Source organism: Eubalaena glacialis, chromosome 13, assembly GCF_028564815.1.
Source record: "Eubalaena glacialis isolate mEubGla1 chromosome 13, mEubGla1.1.hap2.+ XY, whole genome shotgun sequence".
NCBI classification, from domain to species: Eukaryota; Metazoa; Chordata; class Mammalia; order Artiodactyla; family Balaenidae; genus Eubalaena; species Eubalaena glacialis.
The window spans coordinates 1,594,936-1,617,862 of NC_083728.1; the positions used below are offsets into that span (position 1 = coordinate 1,594,936).

General features: G+C 59.5%; 2 protein-coding genes across 3 annotated transcripts; both read right to left on the bottom strand.

The window, feature by feature from the left end:
• Positions 1-1,235: 1,235 nt before the first annotated feature.
• Positions 1,236-8,913, bottom strand: OGFR (opioid growth factor receptor). 2 transcript variants are annotated; one of them, XM_061207873.1, is made up of 8 exons: positions 8,744-8,913; positions 6,638-6,706; positions 5,919-5,997; positions 4,940-5,018; positions 4,094-4,160; positions 3,301-3,449; positions 1,851-2,595; positions 1,236-1,744 (listed from the first exon to the last, which is right to left on the bottom strand). In XM_061207873.1, the coding sequence occupies exons 1-8, from the start codon at positions 8,888-8,890 to the stop codon at positions 1,256-1,258; spliced, it is 1,824 nt and encodes a 607-aa protein (XP_061063856.1). In that variant the 5' UTR covers positions 8,891-8,913; the 3' UTR covers positions 1,236-1,255. The 2 variants fall into 2 exon arrangements, with proteins under 2 accessions (XP_061063856.1, XP_061063857.1); XM_061207874.1 differs by having other exon boundaries at positions 1,474-2,595.
• A 2,628-nt stretch (positions 8,914-11,541) lies between these two features.
• MRGBP (MRG domain binding protein) lies at positions 11,542-16,385 on the bottom strand. Its single transcript, XM_061208575.1, has 5 exons — positions 16,152-16,385; positions 15,576-15,697; positions 13,403-13,484; positions 13,046-13,120; positions 11,542-12,562 (listed from the first exon to the last, which is right to left on the bottom strand). The coding sequence occupies exons 1-5, from the start codon at positions 16,297-16,299 to the stop codon at positions 12,375-12,377; spliced, it is 615 nt and encodes a 204-aa protein (XP_061064558.1). The 5' UTR covers positions 16,300-16,385; the 3' UTR covers positions 11,542-12,374.
• Positions 16,386-22,927: the final 6,542 nt, after the last annotated feature.

A 22,927-nucleotide genomic window follows, 5' to 3' on the forward strand; every position in this document is an offset into this window, starting at 1 on the left:
AGCTTCACCCCACCCCTACCTCCAAGGCACCTCCTGCCGAGCGCCCTCTCCTTCCTGCGCTCGCCTGCCTGACACAGTGCCAGAGGGCTCCTGCTGGACCAGACTCAGAGGAAGCCTAGCTGGGAAGTCAAGGGAGTGACCTAGTGCCTGGAATCCCACTCCCCCTGCCTTACAAACCCACTCCCAGCTCTGTGCAGACCCTCCCACCTGCTGCCAGGAAATACCCTCCCCCTGGAGAGCAGCCCCTGCCTCGAAGCCCAGATAGCCACAGTGGCCTGGGGAAGGCCACAAGGCTGGCCTCACATCCACCTGTCAGAGTCCGGTGTCACTGCCCACCTGTTTTGGGCCATCACTCTCCCCGAAGCTTGCGGGTCAGGTGGGCCCAAGCTGCCTGCCCTCCCATCCCCAGGCCCCACTGCTGGGCACAGACATCCGCCCCCCAAGGGTTGCTCCAATGGGGTCCACTTCTCACTTCACGCTCCAAGCTTCTCCATCTGAACCTGAGCCCCATAATGGCCTGGACGAGGACCTGATGACACTATGCCCCACACCCACCCCAGTGAGTGGCTTCCAGTTTGTCCATCCCCCTCCCCACAGGAGCTGTGGGGAGCATGAAAACGGGACCCAGGTCCCAGCCCCTAACTCCCTTCCCCTCCCCCCCCCCCAGGTGTGACCTCCATCACTTCCGAGTCTCCTCACCCTTGGCGTTGATGTAGAAAGGAAGGGAGCGGTCCTGGCACAGGGGACAAAGCCAGGTTGAGGGGCAGCATGCCCTGCGGGGTGGGGGCTGCTGAGGGAGGGAGGCACTCCGTTCCCACGCCGGGTCGGAGGGCCCAGGGGGTCCCTGTGTGGAGGACCGATGGGGTGAGGGGCGGCTGTGGCTGCCAGGGAGGGGACAGAGGGGACAGAGCCACAGAGCACACCACTGAGCCTGCTCCCCAAGGCATATCACGGAACCCCAAATCAGGGCGCACTGAACACTGCTCCCCACGCTCCTGAACTGGTGACAAAAGGCAGCCGAGGGACCAGCTGTCCAGCCCCAGAGGCTCTGGGAGGCTGTGGGGTCAGGGTGCCCAGGAGGCCTGCACCACTGCTGCACCCCAGGCACTCCCACGGGCAAAGTGGTGCCACAGCCGGGCCACGTGCACCCAGAGGGTGTCCAGCCAGCATCACTCATGAGACCAGCCCCTCCCCTGCCCCGGCCACCCACAGGGCCACCGTCCACGCCCAAACACTCAAAGTCAAATGAGTTTATTCAGAAAAGGCCTCTGCACCAGACTAAGAAAATGATCCGCCCTCCCACACCCCCCAGGCCATGAGGAGCCAAGTTACAGAGGTGGGGGGCGGGCAGCGGCACAGAGGACGAAAGAGGCGGGAAGTGAGGTCGAGGAAAGAAGGATGCTGAAGCCCTGGCCTCCCCTAAGGGCGGGACCTGCCCTTCCAGCAGTTGCAGTAGTGGCTGCAGTGACCAGCAGGGAGAGGCCCACAGAGCTGGGCGCTGAGAACAGCTGGCGACATGGCTCCCAGGCCTGCGGCAGGGCAGGGCAGGGCCCCGGGCGTCCCCTTCCCTAAGGCTCTCCGGGCTGGACAGAGGGCCCTGCCTCCGTGGGCTCTGCCCTCTCAGCCCTCTCATCCACCTCGGGTCCTGCAGTGGCTGGGCTCCCGGGGGCACCCTGATCCGGCCCTGCCTGGCCACCTGCTTCTTCTTTGACCCCATTTTCACCCTCTTCAGCCACTGGGCACCCTGAAGGGGCAGGGGGCTGGGTGGTGGCCAGCGTCAGGGTGCCATCACCTGCTGCCACCCCAGTGCCGTCCCTGGCACCCTGGTCCGTCTTCCTTCGCTTCCTCACCTCATCCGCCACCTTGGCCTCCAGGGGCTGGGGGCAGGGCTGCTCGGCTTCCTCCGGGGCTTGGCTGCCCACTTCCTGGGTCTCCGCCCCGAGACTGCCCTGGCTGAGGGCACAGCCCTCCAAGTTCAGGGCGATCTTCTCCACCTCCGAGGCGCTCGGGCCCGGCTCCCCTGGGGCCCGCTCCCGCAGATTCGCCTCCAACTTCCTCTTCTTGCTCTCCTTGGGGTTTGGAGACTCTGGTCCCTGCTCCTCGCCGGCCTCATCTCCCTGGTCCTTCTCCAAGGCTCCAGCTTCCTGGGGCTCTGTGCCGGGAGGCTGGGGACCCTGGGCCACCGGGTCCCCCTCCTCATGCCTCCCTGGCCCGCAGGTCTGCCCCTGGGCTCCGGCCTCAAGGAGGGGGTCCCCAGGGCTCTCCTCCCCATCGGCCTGCCTTGGGCGGGCCGGCCGGGGCGAGCAGGGAGGAGAGCACGGCCTGAACTTCTGCAGCTTGTCGTGGGGCCCCCAGACGAACCTGTAGCGGGGCCGGAAGTGCTCCCAGGCGAAGTACAGCAGCTCACGGCGCTGGTGCCGGCACCGCACGGTGAACACAAAGTAATCCAGGGCGCTGTGCCGGACGCCCGGCAGCTGCCGGCGCACCAGCGTCTCCTCCAGGAAGAAGCGGGCCAGGGGCGCCTGGTAGTGCTCCAGGCCCAGCTCCCCCAGAGACTTGAGGATGCGGGTGATGCGGAGGTTGTTGTGGCTGTGCCTGGAGGGGACAGGGGGCGCTGGCAGGGCTACGCGGGGGTGGGCGGCGCTCAGCCAAATCCCACCCTCCCCCCCCACCCCCATCCCCAGAGCCTGATGTCCACCAGCAGAGACACTTCGGCCCACAGGCCAGTCCCCATCCCCACCTGCTCCCCCTGCAGGGCCCCGGTCCCTGAGAAGACGGCCTGTGAGCCTGGATCATGTAGGTGAGGGATTGGGATACATCCTCTAGAAGGGTGACTGTCCCCTTGGTCCCATGGAACACCCACCCCCACCTCAGCTGGAAGAGGACCAGGTGGGGACCCTCCAGAGGCGGGGGCCTCAGTTACCCACGGGAAAGGGTGGTTGTACCATCAGCAGAGTCGCGCTCTGTGCCTCCCCCAAGCCCAGTGTTTCCCAAGGCGGGAGAGGGGGGCGTGCCTGCCACTCCCAGCGGGTGCAAGGCTCAGGGATGCTGTGAAGGTGATGGAGGCCCCCTGACAACCTGACCCATGCCCATGTGGGCAGGAGGGCACAGCCAAGAGGCTTGTGGACTCGCGCGGCTTTCTTTAGCTCTCACACCCCTATCAGGTGGGGTCCACCCGCGCTCTGAAAGCAAGGAGGATGCCCAGAGCCTCAGGCACCGGCCCTGCAGGCCTCCTCCCCAACCTGAGACCGGCTGTGAGGACCCCCGAGCTGCTGGGCCTGGGGTGAGGGGCATCCTCACCAGTTGAGGTTCTGGAAGCGCTTCTGGTAGTTCTGTGCTCGGCACACCCGGCCCGTGTCTCGGTCCTTGAGCTGGATTCCGAAGAAGCCCAGCATGAGCTCGTAGGCCTGGACCAACCGCTTCCTGACCTCTGTGGAGCTTTTAAACGCCTGGAAAACGCCCCCGGAGAGCAGCAGGGAGCTCAGGGTGGCGCCAATGCAGTTGTGGGGCCGCACGCCTCCCTCGGTCCCCGATTCATCCCGGGGCTTCGGCTCAGACCCTTAGGGTGAAGTGCCAGGGTGCAGAAGTCCAGGGATGCTCTCTTCACTCTGAGCTGCCGCAAGGTCTCTCCGAGGCCTGAGGTGCTGCTGTAGCCCCAAGAGGAACTCCCTGACCTGAGAGGGGACCTCAGGGACTCCAGGGCTGGACACAGGGCAGCAAGCACCCACCCTGTCTCCTCGGTGCACCTGCTTGGCCTCTCTCGCGGGCTCCTTGGCTCCTGGAGCCCCCTCCCGACCATCCAGGGCATCCCCAATCCAGCCCAAACCAGGGCTGACCAAGGCAGAGCCCGGTCACTCTGACTCTGCTCGTGGCCCCTGCCCTGGACCCCTGGATGTGAGCAATCCTCACAGTCGGATTTCTCTGGCAGCCCGCAAGGAGCACTGGGGGCAGAGGCGAGGACCACTTGGGAGGGAAGATAATTACACGGCTGGGGGGGAGGGGCTCCTCTAGCTCCTGTACCCCCAGCAGCTCCTGAAGGGGCACGCGAACCCCTGTGGCCAGCCAGGCCCCTCCCCTGGCCTTTAGAGCTCACCTCGACCTCTTGGAGCGTGAGGGGCTTGGCGTGACAGTTTACTCCTGGCTCCCGCAGGGGAAACAGCCTGTGAAGGAAGAGATGGCACGGGCCCCGTCAGTGGCAGACGCGGGCCACCAGCCACTTGGCACGCGTTGGCTGGGCAGCCTGGGGCGGCTCTCCGCTTGCCTCCGGGGGCTGGCTGGACCACATGTGCCACGGGTTCTCACCAGTCAGTAAAGCCAAGGGGCAAGGGTGGGAGAGCTCCAGGGAGGGTGCCCAGGATGAGGGCGCAGGACAGACCCACCTACAGAAGTCCCAGCCCGCCCACTCAGCAGCAAGGGCACCGGCCAGCCACCCCCCGGGAAGCCCTCCATTCCTTTTCATTTTCACATTCTTCTGTTCCTCCCATCATTAATGCTGTGGAATTATTCCCCGGGAAACCCTGTGCCCCAGGTTGGCTCCCTGCAAGCTGTCCTTAAAGGACACCGCGTTTGTGGGGCAGCATCCGGGGGCGCCTCAAGGCACCGTTAGAACCCGCTCCCGCGGCAGAGGGGCTCCGCGGACAGGCTCGTGTGGCCTCCAGCCAGCTGGTTTGCTGCTCTTCCTGTCCCCCAAGACCGGTGCCAGCTCCCAGCGGCAGAGACTGTTTACAGCTGGAGAACCCAGAAGAACCCAGGCTGCAGGACCCGGTCTCCCCTTACCTGGTCCCGCCCGCAGTGCCGGGCACTGGGCGCTGAGGGCAGTGCGCCTGCTCAGTAAGCGCTGTGCCTGGGAGAGGCGGAGCCAGGCTCCAGCCTGGGCGGGGCCTCAAGCCGCTCCTCCGGAGCCCCGCCCCGCAACCTCGGCCCCGCCCTGCCCACTCACCACTGGATGTAGGAGTGATTGTCCTCCAGGAGGTCGTACTCTTCCTTCCAGTTCTGAAGAATGTCCTCAATGAAACAGCCTGGGAGCCCCACGGGGACAAGTCAGCCAGGGCTCCCGAAAGCCCCTCCTCCCACCGCCCGCTGCCCCTTTCGTGAGGACCTCGGGGCCTGGCAGCTTCAGGTTGTGCTCATCTCGTGTGATTTTAACCCCACTTTGGCCGACTGCCACTCTGCCACCTGGAAAGCGGACCCTTATTGCTGATGGAGGGCAGACCTGAGTGGGCAGGCCCCATCGGGGAAGGACAAGTGGTCCCAAACCTGCACCTGTCTTTGCAGAAGGGGGGCCTCGCCATACCCCACAAAGCACAGGCTGCTGGCCAGAATTCTACCCTCAAACAGAACCTGCAGCCAAGCCCCACCCTGCAGCCTGGTCTCCCGCAGGGCAGTCCCTGTTTCTGCAAAGGGCCAGGAGGGGAACACTTGAGGCTGTGCGGCCACCGGCCTGTGCTGTGGCAGGAAAGCAGCCACAGACAACACGTACGTGCAAGGGCATGGGTGAGTTCCAAGGAAACCTCACTATGGACACTGAAATCTGAATCTCATGTGATTTTCACATGTAACAAAATGTTATTATATCTTAAATCTTCCCAATCATTTAAAAACGTAAAAACTGTTCTTTCCTGTTAGCTTACATATGCTGCTTTCCCACTATAGAGGGAGAGTCGGAGAGTCGGGTAGTCGGACAGAGATGGTGCGGCCTGCAAAGCCACCAACGTTCATTGCCTGGCCCTTCGGAGCGTGTTGGCCAGTGGATCCAGGCCAAGGGTTGGGGCCCTGGCAGCCCCTCAGCAGCTTCCAGGGGGCACCGTGGGGCTATCTGAAAGCCACGTGTCCAAACCAGGTCCCAGCAGACCAGACAGGCAGAGGGGAGAAGGGAGCCCCCCGAGGCTGGAGCTGCCAGCAGCCGAGCAGGTACACACCGTTAGGCAGGAACCGAATCTCGTTTTTGTAGAAACTCAGGTTGGGCATGTCACCATTGCCATCTTCTTCCACCAAATCCTGAGGAGCCAGAGAAAGGTGCCAGTCAGGACATCACCAAAACAGGCTGCCTCCAAGGGCCCCTCACACTAAAGCATTCCTGGGATGAGTAGGGGGGGCGGTGTCTGCTCTTGGCCCGTGAACCTCCAGACATCCTGAAGGCTGGTGAAGACCCCAAGTGCCAAGCCTGGGCCCCCCACCCCGAAGGTGAGGACCAGCCTCCACACTTGGCGGACAGCAGCCACCTCTGACCACCAGCAACGACCTTCCCCTCACCAACGTGGGCCAGGGCTGGGAGGTCCCCTTCATCTGCACCCCAAAGACAGCCCAGGGATTGCCTGAGACTCTTGGGTGCAGGGAGCCGGGGCTGAGGGAAAGGAGGCTGTGAGATGGGCTAGCGGTGCCGGGCCTCCTGTGGACGAGCTGCCAGCTGGCGCCGTCACGTGTTTTAAAGGTAACGGCACTGAGATGGGAGTTAGGGCGCCGTGCTGTCACCCCATGATTAGGCGAAGGAGCAGCAGGCCCAGCTGGGGTGTCCGGCAGGACGTGGGACATTGTCTGAGAAGGGCTGATGGGACATTGTCCAGCTGGCCTTCTCCGGGAGGAGGATTTGGTCCTGGGTGGGCTGCAGGGGGCAAGGGCGCTGCAGGCAGCTACCTACCGGGTAGTGGTGCCGGTACCTGCGTGTGTCCCGCACTGCTCGCCAGTTTCGGGACCCTGTCACCTTGAGCTGGGAAGAGAGGAGACTGGATGAGACACCCCCAAGGAGACCCTCCCCACTCCTCAAGGCAGCCAGCAAGCAGGACCCACCCCATGGAGCCCCCCATCCTGGTGACGGCAGCAAGGACCTGGGCTAGCTGTCAGCAAAATCAGAGGCGGTCGGAGTAGCTGGAGGGAGGCTGGCTCCCTGCTGCTCGCTCCAGCCCTCAGGAACCCCAGGCCAATGTGCATTCTTGGGGTGGAGCCCCCCTAACTCTAGCTTCACTTTCTCCTCCCATGTTTGCTGGCTACCCTGCTTGGATCACACCCCAGGACCTTGCCCTGGGAACCCCGCCTTTCCCAGCACTTCCTCCTTGCACTGTGCTCTAAGTTGTCACCTAAGGGGCTGTGTCCCTAAGGGCAGTGGCCTTGCCAGGAGGGGCCCCAGATGCTTCCCCTGCTGGGCTTCTTAGCCAGATGCCAGTTTGGCCAATGGACAGCAGATGAAACTGAAACTCAGCAGAAGCTGGCCCCGCCCCTCCATCAGTTTCCATTTGTCTGCCTCCCTGGGTCATCTCAAGAGAATGGGTCCTGACCGATGCTGGTCACGTGCACAGCTCAGAGCAAGGCCAGCCCCACAGATGCACAAATGATGGAGCCCAGGACGAAGCACCAAAAAGCCATGCTGGGACCCAGTGTGGGGCAGCCAGGGAGGACCATGGGGGCCCCTGTGGGAGAGGGGATTGGAACTTTGTAGAGGGACAGAAGCCACAGCAGGAAGGAGACAGGAAAGAGGTCAGAGGATTGTGGGCATCTCACAGGGAGGTCAAGGTGCCAGAGCACTGCTTTAGGAGCATGGCCCATGGAACTATGGTGGTGACAGTGTCCTGTCACCTAAGCTGCACCATGCCCAGTGGGCATCTGCCTGCGGAAAGAGCCAGATTCCTGCCCTGTGACTCCTGTGACCCTGACCACTGCCCAGCCTACCTCCCTGAAACACTAGAGAAGTGCCGAGGCCGCCGGCCTTCCAGCCAGGCCCAGGAGCCCCTTGGGGTCCCTCTCGCTGACTGACCACTCCAAGACACAGAGAGAAACCTGAAAACCAGAGCCCTCATCTGCTACAGGGAGAATCCATCCCCGACACCACACAGGCTGGAATTCAAGACTCCCTAGACATGGTGCCAGGAGGCCCTCATCCCAAAGTGAGGGGGACACATGGTGACAGCTACCACTTGGGGCCTTCCCTCTTACCCAGAACCCCAGCTGCACCCACTCCGGGAATGTGACACCCGGCGAGTGCTAGCAAGTAACCACTGGTAATGATGAGTAACCATGGTTATGACAAGTAACCAGTGGTGACAACGAGTAACCGGTGGGCACAGCCGGCCACCCTGGCGCAGGCACGCCACACACATGTAGCCTCCAAGGCCACCTCCAAGACGACGTGAGGTCAGCCCCAGCCAGAGTGGGTGGGTGCTGCGCTGAGGATCAGTGGGGGTGGGGCAGGCTGGGGGCTCTGGGGCCTGAGGGAAGCTGGAGTCCTGGACAGCGGGGCAGGGTGAGGTGCCCCCCGAGGGGCGCCAGGGTGGAGGAGGGAGCTCCAGGAGGCCGAGAGGAGCAGTGGAGGGGGCCAGCACTGAGGGCTCAGGCCTCTTCAGAGGACAGAGCCAAGGCCTGAGGCTGGGGCAGGACAGAGAGAAGTCCAGGATGTGCGGGGCCACCCCCTTGAGGAGGTGTCCTTACGCAGATCTGGTCCTGGGGACACGGGTCTGAGGGTGGCCCTGGATTCCCTGCAAGGTGCCCTGGTGCGGGGGCGGGGGGTGCGGGGGAGGGGGTCGGGCGGATCTCAGGGTGTCCTGGGGATCACGATGGGGGAGGAGGAGGACAGGGCCGGGAAGAGGGCAACCGCTGGAGATGGGGAGCCGGGCCCCAAGCCGGGTCTCCGGGAGGGGCCTCCACACCCGGCCCCGGGGTCGGGGGGGAACGATTTTCCAGGAGCCGGGCCTTGCCCCCTATTCCAACGCGGCCTCCCCAGGGGCGCCGGGTCCCCAGCGCGCGGGGGCGGCACCTGGAACGCGCTGGGCCGCGGGTCCGCCTCGGCCTCCACGTCCCCCGGAGCGCCGGCCTCGCCATCCTCGTCGGCCCCGGCCCCCGGGCCCTCGCCGTCCTCCTCCTCGTCCTCCTCCCAGGTCGAGTCGCAGTCCGGGTCCTCCATACTCCAGCGGCGGCGGGACCCGCTCCGGCGGAAGCGAAAGTGATAGAGGGAGGAAGCGCGGGGGCGTGCCGGGGGGGCGTGCCGGGGGGGCGTGCCGGGGGGCGTGCCGGGGGCGTGCCGGGGGCGGGCCCGAGGCTGCCGACTCCGTCCGCCCCGCCCGGAGGAGGCCCATCCCCACGAGGCCCCCTGAAGGATGTCCCCCTGGAGGAGGCCCATCACCCCGAGAAAGCCCCTCCGGAGGACGCTCGCCCCCTTCCCCCGTGAGGTTGCCCGCCACCCATGCCCACCTTGGTGGTTTCTCCCTGGAGAGGCCCCCTGGAGGATGCTCCCCGAGGACACCCCCTCAGGATCCGCCCAGAATATCCCTTTCCCCTGGGAAAATGTCCCCCGAAAAGATGTTTCCCTGGAGGATGCTTGCCTCCCCAACCCACCAACCTGAAAAGTCTCTCTTCCACTGTCCGGGAATGTTCCCCTCCACCCTGAGATCCCCACCCTGGAGATCTTTTTCTTGGAGGATGCTTACCTCCTAGAAGTCCAGAACCATCCCCTGGAAGAAGCCCCGCCCCCATGCCCTCCTCAGAAGAATGTAGCCCAGGATGCCCTCTCCTCTGAGGATGTTTCCAGAGGGTCCCTGTCCCCCAGAGCACCCCCCAGAATGTCCCTTCCCCTCCAGAACATTTCCCCTGGAGGATACCTCTCTCCACCATCGTGCCCCCTCAGGATGACCTGAGGCAGGATGTACCCCGAAGGGTGGCCCCCCTGGAGGTTGTCCACAGCAGCTGTCCCCCACCCCGTACGAATGTGTGGAGGATGTCCCCCCACAAGGATGCCCCCAGGAGGACACCCCCTGGAAGTTGTCCCCCAGGTGTCCCCCCAGGATGCCCTCCAGGTGTCGGCTGGGGCAGCAGTCTCATCAGATTTCCTTTGGGGACTGAACTGCTTTCAAGACCCCTCAGATGGTTGGTAGAAGCCATCTTCCTGGGCAGTAGGGCAGAGATCCCTGTGTCCCCTCCAAAGGTTCACAACTGGGCAGTTTGCTTCTTCAAGGCCAGCGGGAAAGTCTCTCTCCAGTAGAGTCCCATAGTGCAGTGTCCTCATGGGTCTGCCCTCCTGTCCCCTTTGCTGCATTATAATGGTTACAAGAAAGCACAGGGGCTGCCTGCACTTACAAGGGGGCACCAGGCAAAGACCCAAACACCTGGAGGCAGAAATGACCGGGTATCACCCTCGGGGCTGTTCAACACAGACTGAGGCCCAGCCCAGCCCCCGGGGATGCTGACCTCGCCCAGCCCTGCAAGTCAGCTACCAGGCCTCAGGGGACGTGACAGTCCTCAAGCTGTGCAGCTGGGGACGACCCAGAGCTGAACAGAACCTGCCAATCTTGGCCGTGGGCACAGCTAAAGACCTTTTTTGGTGCTGGTGCCAATTCCTTGCAGGCTCACCAACCTGTTACCTCTCAGGGTACCATCTTGCCTGGACGACTTTCTAAAAGGACAGTGGTGACTCCGCCAAAGGTATGGAGCTCTGGGCATTTCTGCAAATCGTCTGCCACCGATGGCCTGGGCAAGTGTCCCGAGGAGCAGGCGATAGAAGAGCTGCCAGGCATCGGGTGGGGCTGGCCCACCGCACGCTGCGGCCACGGGCCTGGCCTTCTTAGCTGACTTGCAGCTGGCCTCAGAGACCCTGGCTGTGACTTCCAGCCTCTGATGCAGGCACTGATGGGTGCTGGGGTGCCCTCCAGGGTTGGGCAGCTCTGAGAGCACGTGGGTGGGCAGGCTCCCCACCTCTGCCCCAGAGAACAGACAAGCATGCAGTGGAGACAGGGCCGTGGCCCCAGCCTGCAGCGCTCAGAGCACAGCCTTCCCACGGCTGCCTGCTGCCACACAAGGCTTGTTCTCAGACGCTGCCCAGCTTCCGCTTTACAAGTGCCAGTCACACCCAACTGCACCTGGGCTCCATCTAGAGTCCCCTCCCCGTGGCAGAAGGTTACCTCCGAGGGTGTGATCTTCTGCTGGAGACTTACCCCACAGGGGTCCCCCATGCAGCAGGCCTGACTGTGGGGTGCAAGCTTCTGCCCCAGCTTCCCGCACAGGGCAGTCGGGCTGGAAGGCCAGGGCTGCTCAGGGTCGGCAGACCCCACCCAAGACACTCAACCTGACACAAGACACTGCCGGACAGTGTCGGCCCTGCCAGGGGAGCAGGTGCCGACCTCTGACCCCGCGCCAGGTGACCTCAGCCCATGGAGCTCCTGGCCTGGCCTCAGCCAGTTCTGACCTCCTGCTCCTGATGGTGGGGGACGGGTGGCATTCAATGCCCTCGTGGTTTGTCAAGATGATGGCGAGCACCTTTGCTGTCACTCGGGAGGCCGGGCTGCGCCTCTCAACACAAGCTCAGCCCGAATTCTCACCATCACGTTCGTTTGTCCTTGGGAAGCAGGCACCAGCTCCGGCTGGTTTGCTCTCTTGACATTTTGCATTTGAAGGGTTGCTTACATGCAACAAAATAGCCACTCTGGAACCTAGGTTGTATATTCATTGTATCAAGTGATCCAGTACATCAAAGTTAGCTTCAGTTATAAATCTTGAAAAAATACAACTTCCTATTGTAGGAGAAGTTAACTTACTTTGGTATCAAAATCACACAACTCCAGGTTGCTTTTTTGTGTTTTAATGTCCCTCAGTCAAACACAAGTGTCCCTCGGTCAGCCCGGGGCCCAGGCTGCGGCGGGTCAGCCCCACGTCCTGCCTCCCTCCACATGCTCATTTGGTCTGTTTGCGAGTTACTTGAGAATACAAAAATAACCGCTACAAATTCTCTGTATCGGCATATAAAAACTGAGCAAAAAGTATCTCAGTGGTCTGTTACCTTAAAACAAAACATCTCAGAAAAAATACAACACAGGTTTAACTTCTGCAGTATTTTTTTTCATATAAAACACTAGTAAAATAGGCTTCTTAAAAATTAAATAGTGAAATACCAACCAAATTATATACATCGTTACAGTACAAGTGAATGAGGCAAAATACCCAGTTCTCAGTCTCTCGGGTGGTGGAGGGGCCGGCGCCTGCGGCCTGACGCTCTCCTGAGGCCACAGTCAGGTGAGAGCGGTAGACAGAAGGACAGATGGACAAACGGGAAGACCGGGGCTCCTCAGAGCAGAGAGGGGGGTCGGTGTGTTATTGCTGGCTGTGCCCCGCTCTCTGCCCATGCAGCCTGGTCCGCAGGCCCATGCCAACGCTTAGCCACCGGCGCAGCTCGGCCGTCGTCACGAAGCCACGAGTGTCCGGAGCGGACGTGGCCGGGGCTCACACCTCTCGGGTCTCAGCATCTGAACGGGTCCCGTTCCGGTCGTCAGGAGCCACCTGAGCCCAGGCGATCTGAGTGGCACCGCGGGAGCCTCTGGCACCTGAGGGCAGGCAGCAGGCCCGGTGGCATTTGACCCGCCAACCGCCTGGTGACCACGGTGCCCGCCTGCTGTGAGCGTCTACGTCCGGCGCCGCTTGGCCGCGCTGGGGCTGGAGGGGTTGCTGTTGGCGGTCAGGACTTTGTCGGTGACCCGGCTGCGCTTCCGCTTGTCCGGCCCCTCTTTGGACCCCAAGTCTGAGTTGCTCTTGTCTTTGTCTTTGCTGGACTTTTCTGTTGCTTTCCCCAAGCTTCCTGAAGATGAAAAAACTGGGAGACAAAATCATTTGGCTGAAAACAGAATATCCAAAATTTTATTTCATCTTCCTGTTCAGTTTAAGAAATCTACACCTACATACATGACACTGACCCCAAAAGGCTCCTCCCGAACTGGGGGTGCCCATGTGGCCTGCCTCTTGGGGGAGCGAGGCCCAGCCGTGCCCGTCTTTGCTCCTCGGGGTTCGCCCTGCACTGAGACGGCCGCCACCCGTTCTACTTCAGTCGGACACCCTCTTGCACCCCGTGACCACTGACCGGGCCCGGGGCCAGGCTGCCCCGTGCCCCCCTCCCCGCCCCGTGCCGGCCCCGTGCGTGGCCTCCCAGCGTGGGAGGCTCTGCCCGAGCAGACGAAAGCGGCCTTCTCAGCTGCTGAGCCAGGTGCCAGGCCCTGGCTGCCCGCGACGGGGAGGCCTTGCCAGGCTGGGGTGCTGTGCCCCTAGGGCCCCAGGAGGGGCGGGCGAGCTCCATACTTACCATCATCGGTCACATTGTGGGGGTCCACGTCTTCCTTCATTTCCTCGTTCGTTTCCTCCTCAATGACCACTTTTCCTGGGGGGAGACGGCCAACGGTGACCTAGAGCCCGGGGCGGTGGGCGCCGCAGCCCCACCCGACCTGCAGCGGCTCAGGCCAGGGGCTCCTCCTGACTCGGGAGGCGCGTATGTCCTTCAGGAAGTCCTCCCCCCGTCCCGGGGGCCCCCAGACCTCCCCCTCCAAGAGGGCCCAGCATCACCCGCCAGTGACGCTCACTCCCCGAGGCTCGTGACCTTCACCCTGACACCACCGCCCTCGGCTTTTCCTAGTTCCCAAATCTGCTCTCGCCCGAGTCTCACCTTCTCGGACTTCTTGAATGATTTCGTCTGGAAGGACGAAGTTCCTCTCTGGATTTGGGAATGGAAGAATCTCAGACTCATGCTGACGGCAAACAGGGCATTTTGGGTTTTTTTAAGAAACAAAGAAGAAAATGTGACTAAAGATATGTAAGAGACAACTCAGGAGCAACCAATGAACACACGTGACTGTCTTGGGGGCTGCAGTGGGCAGGCGCAGGGCTGAGACCTTTCTTCTTTCTCTTGTGCAGTCTACGAGGGGCTGGCTTGTCACAGAGACCCAGACGAGGCAAAACTACAGTGCGAGCCACAGGCAGGCATCACGATGGGAAGAATAAGGGTTTAGTGTCACCTGAGATGATGCCGGGGCAGCTCCGCCGGCTGGCATGCCTCCGGGGGCAGAATCAGGCAGCGCTGTCAGGCTGGCCCGGCCCGGCTGCATGGGCTCCCCCTCCAGGAGAGCGCCTTCAGAGCCTGCGACAGCCGTGAGGAAAGGCCATGGTGCCTGGGTCCTGTCTCCGGGGGGAAGGAGCCAGGGAGGCAGGGAGAGCCACCCCCATAGAAACCAGGTAAGCAAAGCAAAATGGAGGGAAGTCACACACATGCCAGAGGGACAGAGACCCCGGAAACACGGACCGCCGGACGAAGAGAAAGGTGAGCTGGTGGGAAGGGTCTCTATGTTGGGAGGGGGTTCAGGAGACAGGGCCTCCAGTCCCCAACTTGGGAGCTGTGCTGACAAGCCAGGTGGTCAACGTGTAAATGTGCCAAAACATCCGGGAGCTTCGCAAACCCCGAGGGCTCCTGGGCTCATGGTCACCTTGTGGGGTGCGGTCCACAGACTCATATTTACAAGGCCCCAGGTGACCGAGGCATCAGCTCCATGGCGGTGCTGGGGTCTAAGGAAGCGAGGGGAGAGTGGCCACCTGTCCTGGGCTGAGACCCCTGGGTGGCCCCCCCCAGTGTCACGCGGGCCCTGTGCTGGGCGTCACAGCCACGGGACCTTGGAGCCAGTGCCTGCGCCTGAGAGCCAACTGTCTCCTACCGCACCAGGGCCCCCCAGGACAGGGGCCCTGCCACACTCATCTGTGTCTAGCTCCTGGCCGCCAGCCTGGAGTCGGGGTGCAGGAAGTTCCTGGGGGTCAGGTGACCCCCAACATGACAAGCATGGGAGCCCTGTCAAGCCTCTGAACACAGGAATTCTCGGGGAGCGGGGCCCCAGCTGGTGGGCACGGCCCCTCTGCAGGGCCTGCTTTAGTTTAGCGGCTTGTCCTCGAGTTTCCAGGGTACTGACTGTGGGCCAGGAGGTCAGTTCCAGGGCCCAGCTGTCAGTTCCCCTTTCTATGGGAGGCGCAAACGACTTGCCCAAGACCCACAGGGAGCGAGCGGCAGCGCGGTTTATGGACACAAGAAGGCCCGGGCTTCGCTCTCCACCTCACAGATGCGCAGCAGGTCTCAGCTGGGCGGCTGGGGCAGCCCCAAGTCCCGAGGAGAGGCAGAGCCTTGCCTAACCCCAGCACGGTCTCCCACCCTGCTGGTCACCTGACATCCCCACTCCCACTCATTCTCCAGACACCCCGGCCTCCTCTGCGTCCCCTGACGCACCAATGCCTGCTGCCACAGGGCCTTGACGCCTGCCATTCCTCTGCCGGGAATGCCCACCTGTCTTTTCTGCCGTCCTGGTTACCTAGCTAACCTTTTCCCCCTCAGACACGGCCAGCTGGGGGTTCCATGAGGCCTGGGCCCCTGCCTGCCTGGTTCTCACAGAAACCACCATATTCATCTTAATGGGACTCAGACCCGGTCACCTCCCTGCCTAGAGCACTCGGAGACTTTCCACAAGGCTGACAACGGCCTAAGAGCCCCTCCCATGAGCTTCAGCTCCCTAGTTATCTCCTGGCGACATCTTAACCGACCACCCCCCAACCCCCACCTAAGGTAGGTTCCATGCAATAACTAGCTACCGTCATTAGGCTTGTGTTTTTCGTAAAACTACTCAGAGCCATCTTGTTCAACAACTGGTCCCCTGTGGGACATCCCAGACATCAAGGTCCCTGAGGCCAGGGCCCGGCAAGGACCCAGGGAGAAGGCATGGAGGGGGCTCCCTGCCACCAGCTCTGTCTGGGGGAGGGAGGGGCTTTGGCCCTGGGAGGACTGGGGAGGGTGGGGTCCTGCTCACCAGTGCCTGCATGTCATACATGGTGCTCAGGTGGTCCCAGATGACCTTGGATGGGACCTGCCGCCCGATGTTCTGGCTGAATTTGTCTCGGATACAGATCATGTGGAAGTGCCGGTTCACACCTGCAGAAGGAAGGGGTCAGCTTGTGGGGAGGGGCGGGCCAGCAGGTAGGGTGGGGAAGAGAGGTGGGGGGCAAGGGGGCGAGAGGGGCAGTGGTTGGAGGGGGTGGGGTAGTGGTTGGAGGGGGTGGGGTTAGGGGAGCAGGGGTGGGGGGGGAGGGGAGAGAGGAAAGGGCAGGGGTCAGCGGGGAAGGAGTAAAGAGGGGCCGGGGTGGCTGGGCGCAGGAGCGGGCAGAGTCGGGCGGGGTTACGGTATAGAAGGGGCAGCGGGGGCAGGAGCGGGGGCTGCGGGAGGGGGCGGGGTGCAGGAGAGGGCAGGGGTGGGGTGCGCAGATGGGGGCAGGGTCGGCGGGGGTGCAGGCACAGGAGGCCCCGCCCCGTCCGCCCCGCGCGCGCCCCCGGCCGTTGCCCGCCGCCCCGCCCCCACGCGGGTGCGCGGCCTCGGCGCTCCGCTCACCGACGGGCTTGTGGCCCAGCATGGCGTGGAAGAGGCACACCTCCACCTCGGGGCTCCACACCACCGTCTCCTCGGCAGGGCTGGTGGCCGCCTCCCCCGGCCCCTTGTCGCCCGCCGCGCCACCGCCGCCCACCTCAGCCTCCCCCATGGCCCGGCCGCCCAGCGACGAGCCCCCGGCGGGAGCTGGCGCGGCCACGGGCTCCGCGCAGGCGCACTCCACGGGGCGGGCGCGCGCTCGGTGAGTTCGCTCTCGGGCTCGCGCGCGGCGCCTGCGCAGGCGCAGCTGAGGGCTGGGTCGCGGCGCCCCCTGGCGGCCCGGTCCCGCGGCGCAGCGCCGTCAGAGTGCGGATCACTGGAAGGAGTGGGTTTGGGGAGAGGGATGGAAACGCCCTAAATTAGGTTGTGGCGATACCTGCACAGCTCGGGGTAAACCCCGCTGAACTGTACGCTTTAAATGGCGGAATTTCAAGTTACACCTCAGTAAAGCAGCTAAGAAAAAAGCAACAGGCAACCTACAGTGCCTGCGAGTATGGGTTCCAAGAGCTACCATTGCCCCTGGCCTGAGCGCTGCAGAGGGGCTCCTGCGCACCGGGGCAAGGGTATCCGGGCCCATCCTCCTCGACCCGGGCCTCTAGAGTGGTCGGCAGGTGAGCCCCGGGAGGTTAACCGGGCCGCGGAGGGGCGGGGCCTGGGCCTGGGCGGAGTCTGGTCCGAGGGCGGGGCCAAGCGGGGCGTCGGCCTGGGGGCAGTCCCGTGACGAGCTCAAAGCAGCACCCAATCAAGGCCGCCGGCTCCGCCCCGCCCCATCCCCGCCCACCTCGGGCTTCTCCCCGCCCCCTCCCCACCAGGTCACGTCCATCGCGGTGCCCGGGGAGGGTGCTCTAGGCGAGGAACGCTCTTGGCCTCCCGCTGAGTGTAGACTCTTTGTCGGGCTTCCGGGTCCCCTTCCGGCTCTGCGGCCTGCCAGCTGTGTGAGCCGGCAAGGCGCTGAGCCTCTCCAGGCCGCAGTGTCCTCCTCCGTGCAAAGGGAGCGACGACGGCGCCTTCCCCGGAGGTGCTGATGGGGGCTGGTTTCTGCTTGGGCGACCCGGGCACACGCTCGGGCTTCTTAGCAAACATTTGGAGCCACTCTGGCCAGCCTCACCCCCTGGGACAGCCCAGGGACTCAGAGCCTGAGTCTTGGCTTCCCATCCGTGAAGGGCGCTGCTGGCGATGCCGGCCCCCGCAAAGTGGGGAGACGTGGCCCATAGAGGATTCCACAATGGCCCAGGGCCACCAGCCGTCCTGGGAGCCACGATGTGGCTGGACGTTGTGATTCCAGCTGGGCCTGTGCTCCTCTCCTCTCTCTGACGCACAGGTGGGGCTCCCCTCAGGGGGTTGCTGCGAGGTGGGAATGAAGCAGGGCCCAAAGCCACTTAACACGGGTTCTGTCACACAGGAAGTGCTAACAGACAGTGGCCCTCACCATTTATCTCCCTACTGTTCCGGGACTCGTCGTGGTCCCTGCTCCTCCACCAGGTTCGCCCTCTGCTCATCCCCTACCCCATCCCTGCCTTCTTCAATCTGGAGAGCCTCGTCCCCCAGGAACCGCCCCCCCCGCCCCCCCCCCCCGACTGCCTTGGCTGGTTTGTGCCCCTCTCCTGCAGTCTCTTCGGCCCTGCCTGGAATCAGCTGTGCCTGATTATTTTTCCCACTGCCCTGGAGGTTCTGGGGGCCGGGCTGTGTCTTGGTCCTCTGTGGTGGCCACTGCACCTGAACCGTGTTCGGCTAGCTGCTGTGGTCCACAGACACCTGGTTCCTTTCGTTCTAGGCAGATCCTGGAATGTGTCCCTGGCAATCAGACTCGATGCAGAAAGACAGGTTGGACGATTTGGGCAAAAGGAAACCGTCTTCTCCACATCTTTCTTACTGGAAGCCTCCCAGTTACTGCCTGTTTGTCTGCTCCACCAACTCTACCTGTGGGTTCCGTGCCCGCCTCTGTGCCCAGCGTCAGGATGGAGCTGAATGCCGTGCTCAGCTGCCAGGACTCCGCCTAATCCCAGTGATTTGGCTCATTTCCCTGTGTCGCACAGATGTGAGCACAGTTGGAGCTAGACTTAGGCAGGATTAAGGAATCGGGAGCACTGTGCCTGCGCCTTCAGCCTCTGGGTTTTGGTGAATCAGGCATCAGGCTTCAGAGCGATGCCCAAGCCTTGACTGCAGTGGTGATTCAGCGTGGGTGCCTGGGCCATCTGGGAGTTATTTAGGATGAGCAGCCTCAAAATAAGATATGGAAAAAAAGTTTTAAAAAGTGAAATGCAGCTGGATAGAGAGATGTGTGTGGGCCCAGTGTGTATCCTTCTGGGATGATCATGAGAGTCTGGGCTGAAGGAAGCCCCTTAGCCCACGAGTGGAAAGCTGCTGGGGAGAAATTCCTCTGTTACGGGCAGTTTCTTCCCACCTGGTTACGAAGGCAAGGGGTGGGTGTTGTCTAGGGATGAAACATGGCTGCTGGGAAAGAGGCGGTCACTCAGGTGTCATTAGCAGTTGATTGCTGAGTGCCTCCTGCATGCTTGGTACGGGGGTGTGGGTAGGGACTGGGCATGGTGACTGCTCTGCTGGGAGCCCATAGTCTGGGGATCACACTGAAGAAGACGTAAGATCTTATGTGAAGGAGTGGAAGAGAAGGGAGCTTCCCTGGGGATGAGGACAGCCCCGGGTGGCAGGACTTCAGAGAGAGGCCACAGGTGCAAACAGGAACCTGACTCTGAGCCCCACACTCCTGATCTCAGTGCACAGGGGTCCCTGGATCCTGGCATGCTCAGACACCACCCCTGGACACACTCTGGGTGCTCAGAGCTCTGGACATGCACTGCAGGGGCCGGCTAAGACCAAGGGCTTCCCCTGGACGTTCTGGGCAACTAGACCTCCAGGGCCCTGGGAGGGGTGGGGGATGGGCGGCTCCTCCCCCAGTAAAGAAGACATTGGATCAAACTACCAATGTTATTTTTCACAGAACCAGAACAAATAACTTTAAAATTTGTATGGAAACACGAAGACCCTGAATAGCCAAAAACAGTCTTGAGAAAGAAGAACAGATCTGGAGGAACCATGCTCCCTGACTTCAGACTATACTATGAAACTACAGTCATCAAAACAGTATGGCACTGGCACAAAAACAGACACATGGGTCAGTGTGGACAGAAAGCCCAGAAATAAACCCACACACTTGTGGTCAATTATCTACAACAAAGGAGACAAGAATATACAATGGAGAAAAGACAGTCTCTTCAATAAGTGGTGCTGGGAAAATGGATAGCTACATGTAAAAGAATGCATTTATAAAATTTTCTCACACCATATACAAAAACATAAACTCAAAATGGATTAAAGACCTAAATGTAAGACCAGAAACTGTAGAACTCCTAGAGGAAAATATAGGCAGAACACTTCTTTACATAAATCATAGCAATATTTTTTTAAATCTGTTTCCTAAAGGAAAGGAAATAAAGGCAAAAATAAATAAATGGGACTTATTAAACTTAAAAGTTTTGCACAGCAAAGGAACCCATCAACAAAACAAAAAGACAATCTACTGAATGGGAGAAAATATTTGCAAATGATATGACTGATAGGAGTTAACATCCAACATATATGAACAGCTCATACAACTCAACATCAAAAAAACAAACAACCAGATTAAAAAATGGGCAGAAGAACTGAATAGACATTTTTCCAAAGAGAAAAGTGCAGATGGCCAACAGGCACATGAAAAGATGCTCAACATTGCTAATTGTCTGGGAAATGCAAATCAAAACCACAATGAGATATCACTTCACACCTGTCAGAATGGCTATCATCAAAAAAGAACACAAATAACAAATGTTGTCGAGGATGTGGAGAAAAGGGAACCTTGGTACTCTGTAGGTGGGGATGTAAATTGGTCTAGCCATTGTGCAGTATGGAGGTTTCTCAAAAAACTGAAAATAGAACTACCATACGACCCAGCAATCCCACTCCTGGGTATATATCTGAAAAACAGAAACAAGAACACTAATTCAAAAAGGTACATGCACCCCAGTGTTTATAGCAGCATTATTTACAATTGCCAAGATATGGAAGCAACCTGTGTCCATCAACAGATGAATGCATAAAGAAGATGTGGTGTACACACACACACACTGGAATACTACTCAGCTACAAAAAAGAACGAAATTTTGCTATTTGCAGCAACATGGATGGGCCTGGAGTGTATTCTGCTAAGTAAAATAAGTCAGACAGAGAAAGACAAGTACTGTATGTTATCACTTATATGTGGAATGTAAAAAATTAAACAAACTAGTGAACATAACAAAAAAGAAGCAGACTCACAGATATAGAGAACAAACTAGTGGTTACCAGTGGGGAGAGGGAAGGGAGGAGGGTCAATATAGGGGCAGGGAATTAAGAGGTACGAACTATTAGATATAAAATAAATTACAAGGATATATTGTGCAACATGGAGAGTATAGCCGATATTTTATAAAAACTATAAATGGAGTATAAACTTTAAAAATTGTAAATCACTGTATTGTACACCTATAACATGTAATATTGTACATCAACTATACTTCAATAAAAAATAAATAAGTTAAAGAAATGATGTTGAGTTCCCTCTCAATCCACCTGCACAGAGCAAGTAGGGTCACGTGACAAGCGTCATGCCAAAGTCCTTGCGCCCGTGCGTGTGAGGGGCTGTGTGGCTTCACTGCCCTTCCCGTGTAAGATGAGGGAGGGTGGGTGGGCACACCCTGGGGGCTACACACGGGCCGAGGGAGGGAGCGCTGGGAGAGGCTGGTGGCGAGAGGGGAAGTCGACATGAGGTATGTGGGGGAGGTGTGTGTGAGTGTGTGCGTATGTGTGGTGAGGAGGAAGCCTAAGGGCAGTAAGTCCTGGGAGAGAAATATCAATAGAACCCACAGATAATGTATAAAGAACAAAGAGTGCTTTGTATTAAAAAACAAACTTTGAAAAGAAATCAGCCTATCATCTATCTACCTTTCCATCTATCTATCTATCTATCTATCCATCTATTCATCTATCCATCTATCATCTATCTTTTCTACCTTTCCATCTATCTACCTGTCTATCCATCTATCTATCTACCTTTCCATCTATTTATCTATCTGTCTGTGTATCCATCTATCTGTCATCTATCTATCTATCCATCTATTCTCTATCTACCTATCTACATTTCCATCTATTTATCTATCTGTCTGTGTATCTATCTATCTATCTATGCATCTATCCATCTATCTATCTATCATCTATCTTTTCTACCTTTCCATCTATCTGTCTATCCATGTATCTATCTATCTACCTTTCCATCTATTTACCTATCTGTGTATCCATCTATTTGTCATCTATCTATGTATCTATCCATCTATTTTCTATCTATCTATGCATCTAGCCATCTATCTAGCCATCTATTTTCTATGTATCTATGTATCTATGTATCTATGTATCTATCTATCATCTATCTATCTATCTATCTATCTATCTATTTACCTATCTATGTATCTATCATGGGAGGTAAGAGACAAATAATAGCGGCTCCTGGAGGGGGGAGGTGCTGGGCAGATGGGGCAGGGGTACGAGGAGACCCTTTCCCGTGTGTCCTTTTGTACACAGGGCTTTTTGAACCACATGAAGTGAGTTGCCCATTCAAAAAATTAAATGAAAATCTAACCTGCGACATACTATTTGCAATCATTAACAAATGATAAATCTAATTACTTTTTAATGAGGTATGATTGACGTATAGCATTCTATTAGGTTTCAGGTGTACAGCATAATGATTTGATATTTGTATGCACTGTGAAATTGTCTACTTATTGAGAAAAGATGGCCTATTCCTTGTCCGGAAAAGAAGAGGGCTGTGAAGAACCAGCGGGCGGGCGCTGGGGTGAGGGGACCTGAGGAGAGCAGAACCCCAGGGCTCCACACTGAGATGCAGGCTCAGCAGAAACCTGGGCTCTGCACTGAGCCCCGCCTGCGCTCACCACCCACAGCCCCGCCTGCGCACGTGCCACGAGGCTTGTACGTAAGCAACCTCACCATGGTCCCACAGTCAAGGACAGGGCCAGGAACTGACCTCCAGAAGCCACCCAGCTGTGACCCCCCTCCCTCCCAGCCCACCAGGCCTGCTCTGCTCTGGTCCCCATGTGCTCTCACCTGGGCTCCCTCTTGCAAGCCACCCTCCAGCCCCCTGGGGCCACAGATACCTCCCCTACCTTTGCCTGTCTCTCTCCTGCCCAGACTTCAGCTCTCAGGTCCAAGGATGGCGCCCCAGGGGCCTCTCCTGACTCCCAGACAAGAGGGGCTCCTCTGGTCCCATCTGGTGCCCACGTGGAGACCTGGGAGGGTACGCTAATGGGGGTGGAAGAGCTGGACGCTGGCTGGGGGTCCTGCTCGCCCACGGCCATCCTCGGGCCTCATCCCAACCTCTGGACCGGGAAGACAGCTCTGTCACCTCAGTGCCCGGGGCTGAGGGGCCTGGAAGGTGAGGAACCAGCCTCAGCTTGCAGCCCCACATCACACCTCTAGGGGGAGTTTCCCACCCACTGTTTGGACCCAAACCAGGGCTCCTGTCTCAGAAACCTGCAGGCAGGAGCCTAGTGAAGGCATTTCCTGTTCCCTGGGACCAGGCCCACCCCAAGGGTGCCAGTTAGGGTGTTTTTGGTTTTTTTTTTTTTTAAATAAATTTATTTATTTTTATTTTATTATTTATTTTTGGCTGTGTTGGGTCTTCGTTTCTG